This window comes from Fusarium redolens (assembly GCF_020744475.1).
Source record: "Fusarium redolens strain MPI-CAGE-AT-0023 chromosome Unknown BKA55scaffold_3, whole genome shotgun sequence".
Classification (NCBI taxonomy): domain Eukaryota; kingdom Fungi; phylum Ascomycota; class Sordariomycetes; order Hypocreales; family Nectriaceae; genus Fusarium; species Fusarium redolens.
The window spans coordinates 1,958,892-1,972,084 of NW_025763666.1; the positions used below are offsets into that span (position 1 = coordinate 1,958,892).

General features: G+C 49.1%; 3 protein-coding genes across 3 annotated transcripts; 2 read left to right on the forward strand and 1 right to left on the reverse strand.

Annotated features, from left to right (window-relative positions):
• Positions 1 to 329: 329 nt before the first annotated feature.
• BKA55DRAFT_245230 (uncharacterized protein) lies at positions 330 to 1,681 on the reverse strand. Its single transcript, XM_046185331.1, has 3 exons — positions 1,184 to 1,681; positions 743 to 1,118; positions 330 to 694 (listed from the first exon to the last, which is right to left on the reverse strand). The coding sequence occupies exons 1-3, from the start codon at positions 1,457 to 1,459 to the stop codon at positions 423 to 425; spliced, it is 924 nt and encodes a 307-aa protein (XP_046054036.1). The 5' UTR covers positions 1,460 to 1,681; the 3' UTR covers positions 330 to 422.
• A 2,980-nt stretch (positions 1,682 to 4,661) lies between these two features.
• BKA55DRAFT_558524 (raptor N-terminal caspase like domain-containing protein) lies at positions 4,662 to 10,053 on the forward strand. Its single transcript, XM_046191871.1, has 3 exons — positions 4,662 to 5,399; positions 5,694 to 9,292; positions 9,355 to 10,053. Exons 1-3 carry the CDS (start codon positions 5,025 to 5,027, stop codon positions 9,569 to 9,571), a joined length of 4,191 nt encoding a protein of 1,396 aa, XP_046054037.1. The 5' UTR covers positions 4,662 to 5,024; the 3' UTR covers positions 9,572 to 10,053.
• Positions 10,054 to 10,400: 347 nt separating this feature from the next.
• BKA55DRAFT_590628 (uncharacterized protein) lies at positions 10,401 to 12,273 on the forward strand (the record flags this gene model as incomplete). The annotated part of the gene is made up of 3 exons (XM_046195116.1): positions 10,401 to 11,471; positions 11,542 to 11,985; positions 12,040 to 12,273. 3 exons carry the CDS (start codon positions 10,401 to 10,403, stop codon positions 12,271 to 12,273), a joined length of 1,749 nt encoding a protein of 582 aa, XP_046054038.1.
• Positions 12,274 to 13,193: the final 920 nt, after the last annotated feature.

Sequence of the window (13,193 nt, forward strand, 5' to 3'; positions counted from 1 at the left end):
TTTGAGGTATCCAAGACATAGAGAAGGCCCAAATCGCTGACAGATGTAGTTGCTGAACTTGGCTCTCCACCGAGGACCACAATCGATTTGCCAACGGTTGTCATACTATGTCCAGAACGGGGAGATGGGAAAGGCCCCATGTTCTGAAATGTGTACCATCGTCTTGATGATATCCTAAAAGCTGCGAGATCGCCAAGATCTGTCCCTTCTTCTGTGCGCCCTCCGAAGACGTACATGACATCGTCCACAAGAGCAGCAGCGTGCCCCTCGCGTGGCGCTGGAATATAGCCAATGCAGTCAAATTGAGACCATTTGTTAACAGCTGGATCATAACACCAAACATCGTTAAACCATTGGAAACCATTTGTACCGCCAAAGCTATGGGTGTGTCAGTGTTGTTCAATGCAGTTCGACATTAATACTTACAGATACATTTTGTCGTTGAATGTGATCATAGTGTGGTTGGTACGAGCCGCGGGCATCTTGGGGCTTGTCTCGCCCTGGACCAAGATTTCCCAACGGTTATTTGGCATCTGAAGCTGGTTGAGGTCAAATGCCGAAAGATCATTCATAAACAAGCCCTCAACCTGGCCGCCGAAGACGTAGATTTTAGAGCCTAGAATGTTGAGTGAATGGCCATAGCGACCTGAGGGTCGGGGCCCAGCTGGAAGAGCGCGAGACCATTGTCTTGTTGCTGGCTTAAGGTTAGAGAATAGAAACCTCTACAAATGGGCAAGCTTACAGGTGTTTAAAAGATACAGTGTCTCGTCAAGAACGTCAGCCTCGTCGATCTTAGTGTCGCCTCCATATACGATGAACGCATTGCCGACAAGCAGACTCGAGTGTCCAACCCTCGGGCCAGGTCCTTCAGCCGTGGTTGCCAACGGGTAGCATGCCATATTACCTCCAGCCTCGATCATCCAGAGGTCGCCTTTGACTGTTGACCCATTAATCAGACCGCCCATTAGGTACACGTCTCCTTCTTTGGACGACACGGAGTTCACTGCAGCGCCATATCGAGGGAATGGAGAGGGGTGCGTCGAAGTATACGTCAATCGGCGTTGTGACCAAGGGTATAGAGATGCATTGGGACCGTTCATGGGGGTGCCATTTCGTACCTAAAAAATACCAGTGGTTAGGACTTCCCGACAGAATTGGATGCAAAAGCGGATAGGGAACTTACTGTTGTATCGTTGCTTTGTTGGATTGGTTGGTCAGCACTCCCACCACGGCGCCCGTGTCCATGTCCATGGCCATGGCTATGATCGGGGCTCCCATTACTGCCTTCATTATCGATTGAGTTCAAGCTCCCAGTTGGAGTTGCGCGATGTTGGAGAGAGTTCTTCTCAGAAGCACGGGCGCTGGTACTTTGTATCGACCCTTGAGAACCAGATCCTGCGTCGCGACTTGCAGGCTGCGACCTCTCTGGATGCTTTTTTGATTTGAATAGGAAGGCCATGACTTATCGCAAACAGCCGCCAAGCGGCTAGAAATCGATTCGAAAGCAGTATCTAACAATTCACGACAGAAATGTGATAGAAAGTCGCAAAGATAGTACGTTGTCGTGATGGAGTCGTCGCGTGGGTCAGGGATTGTTAGGAGGCGAAGCAAATAGCCCGACAACTGTAGGTAGAATGAGTTCCAGCCACAAGAGTAGTAGCAAGAATCAATATTCAAATTTCGAAGGCTGGGCCAGCATTGGTAGGCTTGTCGATAGAACTGCGGATCGTTCTTTGGGAATTTTGGGGACGTGGTCAGCCTCCCGAATTCCAATGTTCGAGAGAGGGGGCTGGCCTCGAGGCAGTCGATGCGCTGCTGCACGCCGTAGAGGAGCAAATGCTTTCTAGATCGATCTTTGTCGGCGCGAGTGAGGGTCGTTTGAAGCAGATGTAGAAATTCATACGCTAAAGAAGGGAAATGGTGGTGATGCGCAAATAAAGAGCCCCTGTCGGGTTGGCGCAGGAAAAGATGTGAGATGAAAAGAAAGTGGTGATGGTCAGGTACGAAATGAGTAAGGTAGCCAACAAAAGCCTGCGACAGCTGTAACGGAACGGAAACTGGCAGCGCAAAGGCGGATGGGGCTTGACTTAGTTGGTCCTTGTCAACCTCCTATGGTGGCCTCGACGACCTTTCGCCTCCTGTTGCTGGCTGTCTTTAAAGGCCAGCCCTTTCACTTCTGAACCCTGGTGGTCCCAGCCAATTATCATAGATTCCACCGCGCCCCTGCGGTTGGAGACCGGTGTCAGTTAAGACCCGACAATATTTAGGGGTTCCATGCAAACCAGTCAATGTAGTGTCATTGAGCACAGGCTTGCAGTGGCTATAGGTAGTGTGGAAAAGAACCTACAGAGTAAAGTACTTACCCAGGTAGTGGTCTTTTGGGAACTCGGCTCGGGCCACTTTCAAGTTCTTTCATGTTCCTTGCAAGTGCCAACTGCAATACTGCCAAACTTGAGCATTTACAATGTTTCGAGTTCGTTCTACAGTGCCATTCTTCACGTGTTGTTGCACATCCTGTCGAGGGCTACCTACAGGTAACACAACATCGTCATTGCTGATCGAAGTCCCCATTCCACGTCACAAATGGGAAACAAATTGCCGCCTGCTTGGCCAGGACTACTATTTAAATACCTTGCCTTATAATTGGTGACGAGACGGTATCGCGGCTTGTGCATTCAACTTTTAGCCGGGGTCTCTTTGTTCCTTGCATCTTAAAGGTGGAGACACCCTGGCGACTAGGAACCGGAAGCTGAAGGCATTCATCCAATCAGCTATATTTTGTGCCCCTTTCGTACATTGTGCCTGACAGTAAGTTGCACTTGACCTATTCAAGATGTGAGCATTGCACATGCAGTATGATATGGATTTCAAGTTACGCATTTTTGAAGCCATAGCAGGGTGTTGGTTATGAGTTATATCGCCAAACACAAGTGCCATACATCCTTTCTAGTTCTTGTAAAACGTAGAGGAGAAATGGTTGTGAATAGGCCTGACATATGGAAGAGTCATACCTACTTGGGGTTCTCCAACATCCAGACTTCTTTTATTAGCCTTTGTCACGCAGACCTAGGTAATGCTGACGGTCCTTTTCAATCCGTTAGGGTCTCAGTGGTAATGCTACTAACCCTAGTACTAACCTTAAGGTAGCATGCATCTAAAAACTCGCTATGTCATTCCTTCCTCACGTACCGTACCTATATCACATCACTCACCTCTTACCAAAGAACTGGTCAGCATCCATTCCAATGTTGGCATTTCAGTTGAAAGGGTTCCAATACCAAGTACAGTGATCCTGCTCCGTACTCCATAAGGTAGGTCAATTAACATTACATTTGCCAATCAGGCTTGTATTCTCCTACCTACTAGGTAGTATCAAAGCTATGTTTTTCTCAACGTTCAATGAAGAATTAGAATCGTGAAGCCTGTCCACTAACATAATATAACTCATCCCTATTGGATGGCCATGGATGTGGTTTCATGTTTCTCGGGCGCTAACATCGTCAAACCCAACGGCCTACGCACGCCAAGGTAATTACTTTTCTTCCCTCTGGCTTAGCCCCACCGAATTCCCTCTTGGATGAACAATGCAATTAAAAATAAAGGGGTGGAAATCCGGTACCCCGTTAACATATAGTAGCGGCTTGTTCAAGTTGACATGGGTAACACAGTATTAGTCCAGCCAAAACCGCACTCCGCGGCTCTCTGAAGTAGATACAGCTTTAGTGGTCAACAGATCTCACAAGTTCCAGTCCTTGAATCCAGTACTTTATAGTAGACTGGAAAGGACACTCAGATCCATGGTTCTGACTTTCACTGCTGGGCTGAAGTACTTGGCCCTTAGGAGGGCTCGCAATATAAGGTAGAACCAGCTTATTTGCCCCATACTCGAGGGTTCATTCCTCGTGACAGCAAACACTCGATGTACTGGATGCTGGTTTTGGCGTGCTAGCACAATTTAAAGAAACATAATACCCTGCTGCTCAGCTATTGTGGTTTCTTAGATTTCAAATCAATGTTTGGCCTGCGTTATAAACGTATTGAATATCCTTTGTCCTGTTGCCAAGGGCAAATCCATGGGGCCGTTACAATTGAAATTGACACAATATCCATATATGAGTGTCAAGATGAACAACTATACATCATACCCTCTACTACATTGTACAGTTGGGGAGGCATCAAGTTCACATAAGCCGGGTTTAAGAAGAGGAGAAAGAAACCTCGGCGAGTTGAAGGAGCTAACAGCCACGTGCAAGATCACGCGTCGTCCTCCATTCTAACGTCTTGTGGCTGCCAGTCCTTCAGCCCGTGATGCCTGGGGTTGGCCAGCCAGGGTTTCTGGGAGCGGGGACAAAAACAAGCAGTCCAGTGAGACTCATTACATTAGGTACCTAGGTAGGTAGTACCTACCCTAGGTCCATACTTATTCAACCTTACAGGTTGGTCAGCGTTCAAGCGATTGAATGACCAGCAACAATGCTGGTGCAAATAAGCAAAACCTCATTTGAATATTAGAAATAATTTAGTAAGAATCAAATTACGATTCAGATTTACCTTAGTATATGCGTGCTGCCTTTGCGTGCAAGTGAAGAACTAAGACAAAGGTAACCCGCCGGTGTTCTAGGAACTCATAATTTCTGCCTTTATCCTGGTCAGCCGCCCACGAACTTTAGACCTCATCTTTTGCTCCTCTCAACCACACTCAAAAGTCTTCCCAACTGCTTTTGGGTATTCGGCACCTGAGCGCAGTGACCAACCCATAGTGGAATAACCGAAACGGGCTCAAAAAAGAGAGCTATCATCCGCAATGCCGGCTTGAGCTACACAGAGAGCCATGACAGCCGTGTCGTTCCAATAGACGTCACTTCCTCCACATCTCCATACCTACTAAGCCAGCCAACCGCTTCACTGCAAGCTCCTCCACCAACGCTAGACTTATCAACCTGCGCCCGTCACGACAATACGCGCATCTCGGCCACAACCAACTCCCTGCGTTGATAGCGACACGCTACGGTTATTCGGCCGTCATGGCGCTGCGATCCGACGTTAACGGCTCCTCTGCGCCTAACGCTGAGCCCAATGGAGCTGCCTCGGCAGCGCGACCCAGGGTCAACGGCCGTTCAACCTCTAACGATGCTACCAGGAGCGACGACGATGGTCAACGACCTTCGAGCGCACCGAACCGGCGCAACGGAAGCATAGCGCTCGAGACAAGAGACGACATCGTGCATCACCAGAAAACGCGGCCTGCCAAGCCAATACTCCTCCGGTCGAAGAGCGACTACGCGCCCCGACCGATGGAAGAGCCTGAGCCGACAGAAGACGATATACCTGAATGGGGTGCTAGACATGGCTTTGAGGACCATTATCAGTCGGAAGACATTATATCTCAGCTGGCTAACGTGAGTTTCCCCTCTCATTAATGTCGATTTGCTGGTCAGTCATCTTGGGTCCATCCCAGCCTCTGTAGCATGCTCGACAGATGCAGGATAAAGAGACCCTGGTTATAATATGCCGTGGCACATGGAAACAAGCGCCTCGGGCCTCAGCTTTTGAGTCTCCCGGCGGCTTGATCATTTGTTTAGATGTCTTCCATGTTTTAACCCCAGAGGAATAGATTTACAGCCTTGACTTCGAGACCATGCATTCACCATATCCATGTTGCCTTGAGTTTACCTAGCTAATTATGCCTTCAGAATTGGTATATGTATTTTACCGATAAACGACACGAAACGACAGGCAAACCTAAACCACTACAATACGAACTTCAAGATTGGCGGCAGAGAGATAGGTTAAAAACAGTGTCTGCAGCTCTCGCGGTGTGTTTGAATATAGGAGTCGAACCCCCTGACCAGCTTAAGACCAACCCAGGTGCGAAGCTCGAGGCCTGGACAGATCCTACGATACCTCCAATTCAAAAAGCCCTCGAAAATATTGGCAAGTCACTTCAAGCACAGTACGAAACTCTTGCGATACGAGCGCGATACAAACAATACCTAGACCCTTCCGTCGAGGAGACAAAGAAATTCTGCATCTCGTTACGCAGGAATGCCAAGGATGAACGTGTTCTGCTTCACTATAACGGACACGGCGTGCCCAAGCCAACCGCATCAGGCGAGATTTGGGTATTTAATAAGAACTACACACAATACATCCCTGTATCACTGTACGACCTGCAGCATTGGCTTCAAGCTCCCACCATCTTTGTCTGGGACTGTTCTGAAGCCGGCAACATTCTCAACAACTACCATCGATTTGTTGAGAAGCATGAAGAAGAGGAGGAGGAGGCCGCAGACCGCGACCCAAACTACACGAAAACTAATTTCAGGCCCTATATCCATTTGGCTGCCTGCGCTGTCAAAGAGAATCTTCCGACAAACCCTCTTTTGCCTGCTGATCTCTTCACAGCTTGCCTCACCACTCCCATTGAGATGGCTTTGTGGTTCTTCGTTCTGCAAAACCCTCTCAAGACCAATATCAGCCCAGAGCGGGCAAAAAAACTACCCGGCCGCCTCCAGGAGCGGCGAACACCACTGGGGGAACTTAATTGGATTTTCACTGCTATTACAGACAGTATTGCGTGGACAACACTGCCTCGCGATCTGTTCCGAAAATTCTTTCGACAAGACCTGATGGTGGCAGCGCTGTTCCGCAATTTTCTTCTTGCCCAACGCGTCATGACTGTCTATGGATGCCACCCTCAGTCCTACCCTAAGCTACCCGACACCCACCAGCATCCGTTGTGGGAGACTTGGGATCTAGCCGTTGACATGGCATTGGCCCAGCTCCCTATGCTTGAAAAGAAAGAGAGCGAGGGCTTTGATTACGAATATCAAAATTCGACATTCTTTACAGAACAGCTTACTGCTTTCGATGTTTATCTTACCAGGGGTGATGCAATGGCTCAAAAGTCCCCCGACCAGCTACCGGTTGTGCTCCAGGTACTGCTCAGCCAACAGCATCGGGTTCGTGCTCTTATCTTACTCGGCCGGTTTCTCGACCTAGGCCCGTGGTCTGTTCAGCTCGCTCTCAGTATAGGCATTTTCCCATATGTTCTCAAACTCTTGCAGTCTGCTGCGGCCGAGTTGAAGCCAGTTATGGTCTTTATCTGGGCTCGTCTCATTGCAGTGGACCTCTCTTGTCAGCAGGATCTCATCAAAGATAGCGGCTATAGCTACTTCGCACAGATTCTGAAACCCTCCGAGGGATTGCCTGTTGTTGACAGCGACGAACATAAGGCAATGTGCGCTTTTATTCTCGCTATGCTTTGCAAGGATTACAAAAATGGGCAGATGGTCTGTAACCAAACAGATATCATGTCATATTGCCTAACTCATCTTCAAAATGAGGAGAACCCTCTTCTGCGCCAGTGGGCATGTCTCTGTATAAGTCAGCTTTGGCAAGACCTTCCAGAGGCCAAGTGGCGGGGTATCAGGGAGAATGCATACGTCAAGCTCGCTTACCTCGTGAGGGATCCTTGTTGCGAGGTACGGGCAGCGATGGTCCATGCTATGACTACATTTCTGGGTATTCCTGATTTGACAGAGGAAGTGGCCCGTATTGAGGAGTCAATTGCATGGACGATACTTGACATGGGTAATGATGGAAGCCCAATGGTCCGCAAGGAATTCATTGTGTTTCTTTCTCATTTTGCTGTTCGTTTTGAGAGCAAGTTTTTAGTTGCAGCTTACGAACAACTAGTCGAGGAGAAGGAGTATCTCACATTCCCTCCCCAAGATGACGGTCAGGAACACAAGATGGGCTTGCATTACGCAAGGCCAGATAATCGCAACAAGGATGGTACCATCAAGCCAATGGCCCATGGTCTATCTCACAACACAGTATACATGGCGTTGTGGAAGCTGGCTCTCGTTCTCAGTGTGGATCCTCATCCTGAGGTACAACGCGAAGCGACTATCGTTGTAGACTTTGTTCACAACGCGCTGCTCAGCTCAAAAGTCGGGGTTCAGACGCAGCTGGTCATGGCCGAGATTCGAAAGCGCACAACAAGGATAGCGCATAAGCATACTCCGAGCGCGAGTCAACGAAATAATGCTCCTGGCACTTCTAACTCGCAGCCTTTACCTTCTCCTGGACTCCTACGGCGAACTGCGAGCTTGCTTTTCCCATCACTGGTCACCAATGAGGACAAATCAAGACCGACAACCCCAACTTTGCCTCGATCACCATCCTTGAAACTCACGCCGAATCAAATACCAGTGCCTCCGGAGCAAAACGATCGACCATCATCGTCGGCTCAATACAATGTTGCGCATGAACCCTATTCGGGCGCTTACAAAGAGCGGGATCTGATGAAGCCTCCTGCACTGCCCCTCAAGAGCAAGTTCCTAGAATGGTCAATTGAGTATTTCCGTGAACCACAGATGAAGCCGAGTGAGGCAGATGAACCTGGAAGTACCGAATATAATGAGCGTCTTTGGCGAAGAGCTCGGAATGAAACCATTTTCAGAGAAACTCAGCCATTGAAGCAACAAGCGGGAAGTCACAAGTGGAATAATCAGCTTGGGATCATTAACAATGGTGCTCAACCTGCGAAGATGACCTTCCATCAATTTGAAGATCATCTTGCTGTAGCGGACGACGGTAACACTGTTTACGTGTGGGACTGGAAGAAGCAAGGACGATTGAGTCGTTTCAGTAACGGTAATCCAGAAGGCTCCAAGATCAGCGACATGAAGTTCATCAACGAAGACGACCAGGCGATGCTACTGACAGGATCATCTGACGGTGTGATCAGAGTTTATCGCAACTACGAATCGGATAGAGCCATTGAACTTGCATCATCCTGGCGTGCCTTAACACACATGGTACCCAGTAACGTCAACTCTGGTATGGTGTTCGATTGGCAACAAGTTACTGGTCGAGTCCTTGTTGCTGGCGATGTCCGAGTAATTCGAGTGTGGTATGCCGCTTACGAGACGTGTGTCATGGATATCCCAGCGCGCTCGGGCTCCTGCGTGACTTCGCTAACCTCGGATCAAATGACGGGTAATATGTTTGTTGCCGGCTTCGGAGACGGTGCCGTTCGAGTCTTTGACACAAGAAACCGACCGCAAGAGTCCATGGTGCGCAAATGGAAGGATGAGTCAGATCGACAATGGATCAAGAGCGTACATATGCAGCGCGGCGGACAACGCGAGCTCTTGAGTGCAAGCAGGAATGGCAAAGTCAAAATCTGGGATATTCGCATGGACAAGCCGCTGCACTCATTCCAAACGACACGAGACACACTTCGAACAGCCAGCACTCATGAACATCTACCAGTCTTTGCAGTGTAAGTATTATTCAGCTCCAGGATCATGAATCACAGGGGATTGGAACTAACTTGATTGACAGGGGTACATCGGCCCACGCAGTCAAGGTCTTTAATCTTGATGGACATGAGCTTTCGAATGTTGAGCCTTATTCAAGCTTTCTACAACAGAACCGCAGCTCACCTATCTCCGCCACTGCATTCCACCCTCATCGACCAATTCTTGGATGCGCTGCTCGAGGTGATCAACATATCAACTTGTTCACTTGCGAGAAATCCGAATCTCTGCACCCAAGCTAGCGTCCTTGGGGCGGCAGGTTCCGCTTATAGCAATGCATGGAAGAGGACAAATGAGACGGGGTGTATTTATTGCCCAGACCGTGGAGGTGTCAGTCCGGGCTTGAACCATGGGGATACGGATGGTGGGGTTCAAACGAGTGGTAGCGTTATCTGTATAGGTTGCATATCATATCATCAGGATTTCTTTCGATGCCGGCGTTTAGGGGTAGGCCAGACAAGCGAGGCGATGGAGGCTCAGGACGACACGAATCGCTTTCCTTGACGGATACATTTCTTCAGCATCGTCAAATTCCGCGATGTTGGGCGGAAATGGCTTCGTTAGACTATAGGATGGGACATTGGAGACCTGTACAATAAACTTAATACGAATTGCTAATTGAGCTTGGGGCTTTGTGGTACTAAGAGGCATGCGTCTATGGAATCCAAAAAGAAGGGCAGCCGTTTACGCAGCATTTTCTTTGGGTTAAAATACTGGGGTTAACAAGGTCTTTTATTATTAGGTGCTTGATAACCCCACCATGACGCCGCAGTTAAAATGGAATGGTATGGCGGGGCAGGAACCCCGCTGCGCGCGCTCTGCCTGATGGGCAACCACCACTTCATATTTTTATGCGTCACCTCACTCTCTCCCACCTGGTCACCGACACAGTCACCATTGTTGCTATCGCCTGATTTCAGTCCGGTCTCGTTTTGAGCCTTTCCGAGCTTTGGCCATATCGAAACATCTCCGAACGTGTTTCTATATCAACCGTCCCTCGTCAACTGACACGATTGATTGCACGAAAACGAAACCCAACACCTGCGAATCACGTATTCGAATAACTTCACCATGGCTGACGCCCCTGCTGAGCAAGCTGCTGCCCCCCCTCCCGCCGAAAAGACTCCCGCCACTGGTGGTGAAGGCGCTGAGGGCGGAGAGGCTGGCCCCTCGAAGAAGGCATTGAAGAAGGCTGAAGCAAAGGCTAAGAAGGAAGCTGAGAAGGCCCGTCGAGCTGCTGAACATGAAGCCAGACAGTCTGCCGCGAAAGCTGCTGCTGGGAACACCGAAGACCTTGCTAAAGACAACTACGGAGATTCCACTCATCTTACCAAGATCGATGCGGAGCGAGTCAAGCTCCGAAACCTGAGTGATGAGCATCTCGGTAAAACCATCAAGCTTCGTGCGTGGATCCAGAATGCGCGTATGCAAGGTGCCAAGATGGCCTTTGTTGAGCTCCGCGAGGAGCGTGACTGGGCTATTCAGGGTGTCGTTGCGGCCAGCAACGAAGGCACACCTGTCTCTAAGCAGATGGTCAAGTGGATTGGTAGTCTGAATTTAGAAGGCTACATTCTTGTTGAAGCTAAGGTTGTGAAGCCCCAAGAGCCTGTCAAGAGCGTGAAGGTCTCCAATTACGAGCTACATATCGCGAAGTGCTACGTTATCAGCCCTGGCCCTCAAGTTCTTGGCATGGGTCTTGCTGTTGCCAACCGGCCTGTTACCAATTTCGACGACGAAGACGCTGGTGGCCCTGTTGAGGAGGTCAAAGAAGGCGTTGACAACTTGAGCCTTGAGAACGTCCCTGGTGCCAGCATGGCAACTCATTTGAACAACCCCGTCATGCACAAGCGAGCTCCCGTTCAGCAAGCTATCGCCGATGTACGACTGGCTGTTCGCAAGCTGTTTGTCGAGTATCTTGAAGCTCGTGACTTTGTCCAATTTGAGGCGCCTTGCCTTATTGGAGCTGCCTCTGAAGGAGGATCCAACGTGTTCGGCATGCCTTACTTTGATAAGCAGGCTTACTTGGCTCAATCTCCCCAATTTTACAAGCAATACGAAATTGCCGGTGGCCGGAAGCGTGTTTTGTGCATTGGACCTGTATTTCGAGCTGAGAACTCTAACACCCCTAGACACATGACAGAGGTAAAATTCCCTGTTTGCCCTACCAGACTCGCTCATTTACATAGAGCATAGCACTGACCTGCATCAATAGTTCACCGGTCTTGATCTCGAGATGGAAATTGAGGACCATTACCATGAGGTCCGCGACATGCTCGAGGGGGTTCTTCTTCATATCTTCCGAGGACTTCAGGAGCGATGTGCTGAGCAGATTGCTCTTGTTCGAACAGTTTACCCTTCTGAGGACTTTCTTTTGCCCAAGCCCGGTAAGGAGGTTCGCCTTACATTCGCTGAGGGTCAGGCACTCCTTAGAGCTGAGGGCCCGGAGGAGTACCGCAACGTCTCTGATGAAGAGGACATGAGCACACCGCAAGAGAAGGCACTAGGTGCTCTTATCCGGGACAAGTACAGGACCGACTTCTACGTCCTTGACAAGTTTCCCGAAGGTGCCCGACCTTTCTATGCCCTGGAGGACCCCGAGAACCCCAAGGTTACTAATGCCTTCGATTTCTTTATGCGTGGACAAGAGATCCTATCTGTATGGCGCCCTCTCCAATATCGTTTGTCTAGTCATCACTAACTTATTCAACAGGGTGGCCAACGTATCCACGTTCCGGAGACTTTGGAAGCTCGAATTCGTACCAAGGGCATCGACCCTAAAAGTCAAGGCATCAAGGAGTATGTCGACATCTTCCGCAGTGCCGGTGTGCCCCCTCACGGTGGCGGTGGTATTGGCTTGGACCGTGTGGTTGCGTGGTATCTGAATCTTCCAAGCGTGCACTTGGCCAGCTATTATCCTCGTACACCAAAGAGGCTCTTGCCTTAAGAAGTTGAAAGAATTTAGAAGCTATAGGATTTCTGGATTGTAAGAACTAGTAAAATACAGATGAGAAAGGGAAACTGGAGAACAAGAGACGCACTTGCACAAAACTACAGCCAGTTCCAGGGATTATGATCAAAGATTTGACTATTCCAGCCAAGAAGTTCCCCATTTATGTAAACAAGGACAACATGGGATGGCATTGTAAGCTCGTGGTGACTCCTTTGTATTGAACACACTGTAATGAATGAACTCGTGAGTTTCAGGAAACAAACATAGACAAAACGTCAACATCAAAGACCCGTCAAATCAAACTGTCCCAGGAGTGAGATTTAGGCTGGGTTGGTCTGCTGAAAAAAAAGCAACTCCCCAAATGGAGCAATTGAGTTTCAGCAGTGCTAAGTTGGGCTCGCTTAAATATCAAGAGTCTGTCACCTGGCCGTCTCACTTACATTAGCTTCGTGGATCAATATCACATACGTGAGTATGATGATTGAGCAAGTCGGGAATAACGGCATCAAGGAACAAGCCGTTCATCGCTTTCTAGGCCCAATGGCTAAGGTACCCGGCCATTGGTGTTATATGGTGACAACATGCATATACCTAGATACCGACTATAAGATCTCTGAGCGCAGTGTTACCCTAGGTATCCAAGGTGTGATAAATGTTGAAATGGGGAAGGGCGGGCTGGCTGGCAGCATCCAAGTGCCTGAGGCTTGAGGTGAGCGAGTGCGGGATCTATGTACGGTTTTGCTCCGGAGGGTGCGTAAGATCTAAGTTGATCATTCCCCATGTTCGACAACTTAGGTATAAGTTGCATTCGCATGCACCTACACAAAGCTGCGCCCGTTGGATGATACCCTGGGTTATCATATCTTGTCTGAGGCCAATTTCCCGCAGAAAGGCATCGGTATCCTCTTCCACGG